This window comes from Puma concolor, chromosome B3 (assembly GCF_028749965.1).
Source record: "Puma concolor isolate L17-30 chromosome B3, mPumCon1.1.hap2, whole genome shotgun sequence".
NCBI classification, from domain to species: Eukaryota; Metazoa; Chordata; class Mammalia; order Carnivora; family Felidae; genus Puma; species Puma concolor.
In genome coordinates, this window is record NC_141672.1 from 111025876 (window position 1) to 111035701 (window position 9826).

The window sequence follows — 9826 nt, forward strand, 5'->3', positions numbered from 1 at the left end:
ACCGCCTGACCCACCCAGGCGCCCCATGGCGGAAACTCATTTAACTGCTGAGATGGACTGGGGAGAGCTTCGTGGAGAAGGCATTCAGGCGTTGAAGGCTGAGTAGACAAAGGGGTGATGGGGACCGTGAGGGCATTCAGGCAGAGGGAACAAAAGCCCAGAGGCAACGGAGAGTAAGGCACATATGGATGGTACCCTGGCTGGAGGAGAGGCCACATAAGAGACAGGAAATGTTTAGAAAGTATGATGGGACCAGACCACAGAAGGCGGTCATGACAAAGTTCTACTTTTATTCTCTGGAACTCTTGAGGGTTTTCTGAGTGGGGCTGAAAACCCCGCTGACGGGGCGGCGGGGGGGTTGTTGACGACTCCCACCTATGCTCCAAGAAAGGCGGCACCCCAGGGGATGGCTTGCGAGGGGCCGTGGCTGTGCAGCAACACCCGAGGAAGACCGACCCATCAGGGCTTCTTGAGTTAGGAAACCAAGGCTGAGCATCCTGGCCAGAGGGCCCTGCTCACAGGCACGCAGTCCCTGGGCTTGCTGCTGGCAGAAGGCAGACTGTGACTGGCTAGTCCTGTGTATGGCACATGTGTGGCATTTGTCTTCCTATCGGCAAGGCAGCAGATGATAGCGGAGCGATGGGTTTTGGGCAGTGTCAGCTTAAGAATGCCAGGAGGTCTGGGGCACCAGAGGACTGGGTGGCTCAGTCGGTTAAGTGTCTGACTCTTGATTTTGGCTCAGGCCATGATCTCACAGTTTCATGGGTTTGAGCCCCATGCCAGGCTCTGTGCTGACAGGGCAGAGCCTGCTTCAGATCCTCTGTCTCCCTCTTTCTTTGCCCCTCCCCCACTTTGCTCAAAACAAACCTAAAAAAAAAAAAAAAAAAAAAAAAGAACGCAGAAGGTCTGAAATAACAGTACTCTACATTTCCAGGGCATTGTGTGGTTGTGTTCCCAGAATACATTTATATCTTTGCTCTTAGTCCTTTCCAATCATTCTGGCTCCTTAGGAGACAAGTTCAGAGAGGTCAAGCCACCTGACCAAAGGCACAGCTAGTAAGTGGCTGAGCCAGGATGAGGCTAGAAACTGTGTGACTCCCGAGCCTCGTGCTCCTCTGCTTCTTGGCTCAGCTGGGAGCCAAAACCCACTTTCTGCCCTGTGTCCCCACACATCTCCTTGGAGAAAAAACGAGAACAGAAAGGTCCGTCATGTTCTTGGCATTGTGGTCATTCCTTTCCCCAACCCTCCTCCCATCTTTTTGGTGAGGGCTGAGTTGGCTGTGGTGGGGTTTGTTGGCTCATGGAAGATCAGAGCCTGGAGGACCTCCGTGGCCAGCCTCTCAGAGACACGGGCTTACGACAAGAAAGTGACCAGCCCAGAGTCATACAGCAAAATTAGGTGCCCAGTGTTGCCCTGCTAACAAATGTCACCTTAGCTCACCTTTTGGGCTTTTCTAGCATGTTGCTGTTGTCTTTATTTTTCTGACACATTCCAGGCACTCAGGTGGTAGGACCTCCGGAGATTTATTATAAACTTCATTTGTGCCAGTCTCTGGTTTTACTGCCTGGAGGGTTAGACACACATCCTCACTTTGCTGCAGATGTCACTCTGACCCAGCCATGTGCCTAAAGGCCAAAATGTGGCCCAGATCTCTTGTTCCTTCCTGGCCCCAGGTGGACTCACTAGGGCAGCCTGGGTGGAACCTGGGCCCCTCTGTTGGCAGCCTTTCATCTGGCCTACACTCCTGTCACGGCCTCCCCTTCCCCGGGTGCTCAGCCGTGCCCCATGCAGCCATGGATATTCTGGCTTGGGTCCCTTGTGTCTCTCGTCCCTGGCTTCCTGCCTTGGCCCTTTTGCCCAGGGCAAGGCCCACCTCTCTAGGCCATCTCTCTTGTTCTTGGTGGCCCGCTTTACGGTCTTCCTCATTGTTCCGTGGCTCTCGGAGCTGGAGCCTACAGGCCAGGGTTTCACCCACCTCCACGGCTCAGCTGCACCTCCCCACTGAGGTGGGGATGGCTTCAAGGCCAAGGACCAAGTCGGCCTATCCCTAGCACGGTGTGTAGTGTGTGGCTGGCACATGGAATGGTCGCCCTGTCACACTTCGGCCGTGTGAGTTCCACTGTCTGGATGACCCGGGGGGTGGCTTTAGCCAGGCGTGGGGGCACGGGACACGGATGTGCTCCGTCCCCACGAGCACTGTTTTTCCTCTCTTGGCAGGATGCAACCTGAAGATCTTCAACAACCAGGAGTTTGCCGCCCTCCTGGCTCAGTCTGTCAACCAGGGCTTCGAGGCGGTCTACCAGCTGACCCGGATGTGCACCATCCGCATGAGCTTCGTCAAAGGCTGGGGAGCAGAGTACAGGTCAGGTCGGGGGCACGCGTCACGGGAGCCTGACTGCGGGAGACTCAGACGGCAGAGCTAGGCCAGCCCTCGCCCCAGAGACCAAGAATGAGGAGGAGCTAGGCACTGTTCGCCCGGTGCTGCGACCACACGTTCCATTTTCTCCTCACCACAACCCTGGGCAGGGACGCTGGCATCACCCCCGGCGCACGGATGAGGGAACGAAGGCCTAGGCAGGGAAAGTGACTTGCCTGAGGTCACGTTGTTAGTGGAAAGGCGGAGCCCAGAGCAGGGCCTCGTGGCTTCTTCCTCATTGTGTGTTAGGGGCAGACGGTTTTAGGACCACCCTTTCCAGGGAGTTAAGTTGTCCTCCCCTCCTTCCCTCCTCTGGGGCTCTGTCTTTGACTCGAGGGACCCTGAGGATCTAGGGTATTGAAATTTGAGAAGCATCTAGAAGAGATGTGGGAAGTCAGAAAGGAACATAGTTTACTTGTTCAGAAAAGAACTGATTTTTTTTTTCTTTCAGAATTTCAGATATTGCTTTAAACATGGCATCGGTCAGTTCTACCTGATCTGCTCTTATTGACTCTGTCACACCATCCTGGCTTGGGTTTAGAGAATCCTGTCCCTTTTCTTGCTCCACCTAGACGGGAGGTGTGTGTCAGGGCTGTGTGCCCCTCCTGCCCTGCGCCGCCCCTGCCCAGCCCCCGGCTTCCCCGGCAGACGCAGAGGTGCCCACACGTCAGCTGGGGCCAGTGCCTTGCAAGTGACTCCCCCCTTCTCTTCATTTTTCCAGATGTTTGGAATCCATTTTGTTTTGTAGTCATTGTGCACCCCCGCCAAACCCATTTCAATATTGGCTCTGTGCCACTGTTTATAATGAAATCCAGATGAGCATGACTTATGGAAAGTCAGATCCTCGTTAGAGGATGGCGGTCCGTAAAATCTTCTTCCATTTACCGTATTTTATTTATTTTTTTTAACTTTTTTTTTAACGTTTATTTTTGAGACAGAGAGAGACAGAGCATGAATGGGGGAGGGTCAGAGAGAGGGAGACACAGAATCTCACAGACCGCGAGATCATGACCTGAGCCGAAGTTGGCCGCTTAACCAACTGAGCCACCCAGGCGCCCCCCCATTTACCGTATTTTAGCTGCCGTTGCCTGTGTCTGCCCCATAGTGCCAGGGAGCACAGCACCTTGGCCCGTGGGGTCTCTGTGAAACCCAGGATGAGTGACCAATTGAGCAACCCAAGTGGTCGGGCCTCTCAGCAGAACTTATGGCCCAGTTATGACAGCCTAAGGGAACTAGCCAAGGCCCGAAGACCCAGCCCGAAGAGAGATTTAGCCCACCTTTTAGCCCTGGCTGAAACCATTTACGGAACAAGGATGAAGGGTTATAAAAGGAGTATTTTTTTTAGTGGGGGAGGGAGATACTTAGATGGCTGCCAGTGGGAGAGAGCCCACGGGAGGTGCTTTCACTCCCTCCTACACCCACACGTGGGTCCAGAGGACCACGCTCAGGCACCGTAGGTCAGAGAGGCACCTCAGCATCCACAGGCCCATCTCTCCACCTCTACACGGGTGAAGCGTCGGCCAGGCAAGGAGGGTGGTGGCCTTAGGCTAGCAGCCGTCTGCCTAGCGCGGCACTATGGCTCCCCCGCCCCCGGTGCGGGGAAGAGGCCCCTTGGTGGCGGAGGAAGCCATTCCCGGGGGACACTGTGTCACCAGGCGAGACGTACTGCCAGCACACCCGGTCCTGTACGGCGCTCCGAGTCACTGCCACCTGGCAGCCCTGAGGAGCAGCCTAACAGGCGGGTGCGGCCCCTTCCCAGAACGGTCTTGCCCTCCTCCTGCCTCTCGGGCCAAAGACTAAGGTTTCATCCATCCTGTAAGATGACCAAAAGCAGGGAGGGCCCAGGGCCCAGGCCTCTCACCTCCAGCTGGCACCCGCACCTCCGGCCTCAGCAAGATAGCCTTTGCTCACTGGAGGCCGTTGGGAGCTCGCCTGAGGGCTGCGTCATCAACGAGCCTGAATTTAGACAAAGTGCTTTGGGGAAACGAAACGTGTGGTGTGCCTTGGTTTTTTCCAGTAATTGTTCCATGGCTCGCTCTGCTCGTAAGATTTTCCAAAATAAGTCCATAGATGGGAATTATATCAGCACATTGGGAACTGATGGCCTGTGGACTCTGTCGGTGCCTTGCGAAAAACACCCCTCGATCAGACAGACACGCGTCATCATGGCCTGCTGGGGCCCGGGGTGCCCGTTCAGGACAGATGGGACCGAGGGAGACCTTTGCTCAGGCTGGAAGTTCTTCACCGGGCGGCCGGGGGGCTGACACAGGCAGAGGTGGGCAAGTGCGATACCCTAAAATTTGCCTTACACGTTTAACCCTTGAAGGGCTACCTCCTTTCCCAGCAAGAGAACCTGATTTACTCAAGGCTCTTCCTGGCTGGAGGAGTATGGCTTGGCCGTTTCCAATAACAGTGAGTGGGATCTCCTCTAGGGCAGGGTCTAGCAAGGTGCCTTGGATATGTCTCTGGCTTTGGGAGGAAGACTCTCATGAAAGCAGGCAGAGGTGTTTTGATTTGTATGTGTGTCTTTCCGGACAATTTTGACATCTCCCACCCCACCCCTTTCTCTGTGTCTTGCAGGAGACAGACAGTGACCAGCACCCCCTGCTGGATTGAGCTGCACCTCAATGGGCCGTTGCAGTGGCTTGACAAGGTCCTCACCCAGATGGGCTCCCCAAGCATCCGCTGTTCCAGTGTGTCTTAGAGACATTGGGTGTGAAGGGGGAGGGTGGGAAGGGACGGGCTTGGGGGAAGAAGGCCGTGGAGAAAATTGGAACTCAACTCACTATTGTCAATGAAGAAGTTTTTCTCCCTCGATCAAGGCGGCACCAGCCTGTTTTCCAAAACACAAAAGCAGACCCAGAGATGGATCTTAGCACAGCCGTGTCTGCTGAACACATTTGCCCTTTGGCCCCAGTTTGGAGGGCAAGAAATGGCTTCTGCTCTGGTGGCTTGAGCAAACAGGTAGTATTTCACCACCTGCCCCCTCCTCCCAGCCTCCTTCTGTTTCAATGACCGCAATCTAGGATGTCACTGTCCAACGGGAAATGGCCCTCGTTTCCGGACTGGAGTGTGAAACTCACCTTGGGTGTTCTAGGTAGAGTAGAGCCTGCAGGGCCATGAGCAAACCTCATGCCTGGCCCTCTGGCACTTTTAACAAAGGCTTCAACTGAGCCTTCCTGAGCTCTAGCACTCCGGCAGACCCCGCACCCCGGGAGCTGGACTGACTTGTGGCGCGGAGGGGGCTCGTATGTCTCCTCCCCTCTCCGAGCGGACGGATACGTGTGAGCCGGTGTGTTCAGAGCATGCACACAGGCACAGTGGGGAAAGGTGGTGAGACACCTCCTCTCTCAAGTTTGTCCTTTCTCATTTTGAACGGGTGGGAGATCTGCCGGGGCTTCTGCAATGTATAGAACATCTTCTCGCGTTGATCTCAGAGATGTGAATTACACAAAGTGCTCACACAAAGCAGGAGGCAGCCGTCCCATCGCAGTGTTTTGAGCATGGGTCTCCAGTCATCTGTAAGAGCTCGCTTGCTATCCTTCTGCATCCGGCTATCTCGGTTTACGTGGTCAGTTGCGCTAATTAAATGAGCTTTATCGTATGCTCGTTTAAATGTTTATTTTATATTAAAAAAAAAAAAATCCTGGTTGGCACACTGGGAAACCAGCGTGGGGCCCAGCAACCTCTCTCTCAAGGTGAAGCTGTTCCAGGTTCTGTTGAGAAGACACCTGCCAGCAGCACTTTTGGAAACTGAAATTAACAGAAGCAAATTCACCAGAAGTGAAAAATCTCAGGCCAACACAGGCAAATGAAAAGGGCTATTAAAAATTTTTTTTTTTTTTTTTACACCTTTGAAAACTGCAGGCTTGGTGCACAGAGGTCTGCCATCCTCCCCCTGGGATGTAAGATTATCTAGCTCACAGTAGAGGATCATCAGTGACGACTATAGCAGCTATATTGTATAATAAGTACTGTTCCCAGTGGCAATTAGTGAGAAAATGGTTATAAATTATTGCAACTGGAAAAAAAAAAAAAAAGCTCTCCTTTTTACTGGCCTTTTGCAGAATCCAGCAGACAGAATTGCCACTTGCAATTGGTACTTTATTCCTTGTTGCTGTTTTTGTAATGAAATGACTTATCCCGTATTTTTGCATGGATTTCTACCAGGAAAAGTGAAGGGATTTCCTATGGAAGTCCTGTCTTCTTCCAGGTGAAGGGGAGAAAGTGTACACTTCTGGCAGGTAAAAACCTCAACTGTGATGACATTTCTGATGCCTTACGGAGATGTTGGGGGCTTCCTGGTGCCTCCCCAGCAGGATCCTAATGCCTCTGCAGCTCTAGCCTTATGGTTTCCAGGTAGGAGAGCTGCTGTCCAAGCTCCCTGAGGACACAGGAAGAGATGGGAGGAGCACCTTGCCAGACCTACGCTTGGCTTTTCCCAGGGCTTGTTGACACAGAACCCAGAGACCACACAAAACCCCTGTCGACCTGAGAGGGTCAAATACTGCAGGTCGGAAGTTTGCCTGCTGTGCAATGATCTGTGGACTGCTTCTTCCAGGAAGCTCTGAACCTCCTGGATGTGCATTCACGCTCCGGGTCAGGTCTGACACTCGTGGTGTGGAATATCCCATTTTGGCCTCTGCTGGTGCACTCGTGCCCTTCCTAAGAGCCAGGGCGGCGGTTCCCGAGGGCCTGAGTTCTTTACCTGTTCCATGATCCTCTGAGGACTTCCTATGGCACACAGCTGTCCTCCAGTTACTTGGGAACTAGCTTCAGGTACAGCACAACCTCGGCGACCCAGTGGCTATGCATGGATGGGGTCTTAGAACCCGTGATGTTCGGAGCTGAAGGCTACTTTTAGGAGGCATGAAGTTTTAGTTTTGTGTTTCTCCAAAAGCTCACTCGGCCCCTCTTCTTTATAGACTGCTCCTTGGAGGAGGATGTGAAAGGAAAATGTAGGTAAGTCCCCCTCTGGACGAAATTCAGTCCTACCCAGAGGTGAAGACCCTTCCCGTCCCAGAGGCTGCCTAGGTGCTTTGGGCTTGTGTAATATTAGCGTCCTTCCTTTAAGTCACAAAGCTTGTTTTCTGAATTTGAAGAACCCGTTGTCTGAATGGCATTTACATGTTAAAGTCTTTTTAAAGGACAGTTGAAGGGGGGCAAGAGAAAACACGGCAGTCTACTGGGGGTGGAGGGCAGGTTTAAGCGTAGGTGTCGGGCTCCCCTCCAAGTTGTCTTCACCTTGTGGCTCGTGCTGCCGCTGACCCGAGCCACCAGCACCAGGGTGGAGATCCTCGGCTGCACCCCAGACCCCCCGGGCCAACGTCTGTTCTCTTCCCTTTCCTCCCCCACCCCCCTTCCTAACTTTATTTAGTAACTTTGGTCCTTCCAGCACAAGCAAACGTAGGTAGCTGCCCCAGCAGGTTCGGGTTACAGGCCTGTGCTGGAACATCATCTCAGTTGGCCAGTTTCCTGGCAGGCTGTAGACGATCTGACATTTTGAGACGAGCCTAGAGTCAGGAGCGGGGACTTTGACTCTTAGGAAGCACACACGAGGGCAAGGCTGCTGGCAGACTTTCCCGTCATCCTGATGTTGTCTTTTTTGGTTTTTTTTTTGACCGTGGTAATTTTTTTTTTAAATCATTAACGTATTGGAATGAGCTGTAGCACGTTACCTTGTGCTTAGTTTTTTTTCTCCATCTTCCTTTGGCTTCCCAGTGCTTGGACATATTCCAGGGCTAAGTGCTTTTACTCAGAGCGCAGGAAAAGGCTTTCTTTAGGTAGTATGTGCATGCATGTATGTAGTCTGGGCAGAAGGCAGATAGGGTTTCATCCTTAGCCCCAAGCTGCCCTTTCTGAAGCTCCGGGAAGGTCTCCGGAGGGCCAGGTCTCGCCTCAGGCCGCTCTCTGAAGTCCTTAAAAGGAGAGGGAGGAAAAGGAATCAGGGGCCTGTTTCCAAGGGGGTTACTGGTACCAAGAGCAGGCATGAGTTGAGTTCTGGACTCTGTGGGATTTTAAGTGGCAGAGTGGGGAGTTTTCCCCCAAATCTGTGTCTGTCCTCGCTTTACTAGAAGAAAGCCTCAACACAGCTGCGGCGTACCATTTTTCTTTTTGTGTCATGAATGTTCCCTTCTAGATCATCCTTTTGAGGAATATCGGCTACTTCTCAAGAGGGTGGGAAAGCAAAAAAAAAAAAAAAAAAAAAAGACACAAGAGGATATGGTTCCCACATGACAAGGAGGCATCCCTGGTGGAGGGGTGGCAGTCAGTGGGGAAAGGACTTTTCAGAAACACAGCTCTCACGTAAACTCGCCTATTGTGTGAACTGGATTGAGCAATGCTCTCAGTGATTCTGTAACTTTTTGTTATGCTGAAGTATAATGTACACTCTGGCATTCTGGTGTTTTTATATTTATGTAATAACTCTTAAAACCATTCAAGACCGAGAACTATTTAATTTTTTGAAGCAAGTTGGAAAGGTCTCTCCTCCCAAGGACTGACTGTGGCTGGGAAGAGTCGGGGGCCCAGCGGCTCAGCCTCCAGAACCGACCGCCCCCCCCCCCCCCCCACCCCCGGGCAGGCCACCGGCGAGGCAGCGATCCCGATCCCTGGGTCCCCTCCAGGCCCTTTGGGGTGGTGAGAACTTGACGCAGAGGGTTAGAGCCAGAGCCCCCTCCCTGCTGCTGTGTCGAGGCGGTCCCGGACTCTGCTGGGGTGTATGGGGGGGGGGGGGACAGAGCGGGGAGGCTGTGATTACCTTCACTTCTCAGCCAGCCTGACCTTTTAATACCTTTGTAAAAAGCATGTATGTATTTATAGTGTTTTAGATTTTTCTAACTTTTGTATCTTAAGAGCAGAGCACCTGTTTAAGCATTGTACCCCTCTTGTTAAAGATCTGTGTCCTCTCTTTCCCCTGTAAGTACCCTTCTAATAAACTTTTCATCGAAAAGCTCCCATGCCTGGAGCTCTGTCTCATTCTTGCAGGGTGGGGAAAAGATTGGAAAGCGAGCCCTCCAACGTCAACAATGGCTCGAGCCCCCCTTCTTTCTGCCAAAGCCTCTCGTGCTCCCTGGTGGCCCTCCTCCACTCACCGAGGGTGACGTACGTGCAGGGCCAGCAGGAGCCCCTGGGTTGGCCCAGTGGGGGCCTCTCCCTTGCTTCCCACACCTAAGCAACACACAGTCCGATCGCTGCGTTGGTACCTGGCATTCATTTCCTCTGTACTCAGAAGGCCTAGATGCCACCAGATGAATCCTCCCCCAGGCATGGAAGTAGTTTTAGGTTCATAAAGGTTTTCACCCCTTCCAGCTCTGAGGACTCGGTCAGCGCCTGCGCAAATACATTTTAAATTAAAAACTCCCAAGGACGGAAAGATTCGGTTGACTCTTAACACGGGCCCCGAATGA

The 9826-nt window shown here is 52.8% G+C and overlaps 1 protein-coding gene across 4 annotated transcripts in view; it reads left to right on the plus strand.

The window, feature by feature from the left end:
- SMAD3 (SMAD family member 3) overlaps positions 1 to 9372 on the plus strand; it is a 119299-nt gene extending 109927 nt beyond the window's left edge. For all 4 annotated transcript variants that reach the window (XM_025918920.2, XM_086711021.1, XM_086711019.1 and 1 more), the window contains 2 exons: positions 2219 to 2363; positions 4998 to 9372. In XM_025918920.2, the coding sequence (XP_025774705.1) occupies positions 2219 to 2363; positions 4998 to 5121 (269 nt within the window). In that variant the 3' untranslated portion in view covers positions 5122 to 9372. The remainder of the gene's footprint in view (positions 1 to 2218; positions 2364 to 4997) is intronic.
- Positions 9373 to 9826: the final 454 nt, after the last annotated feature.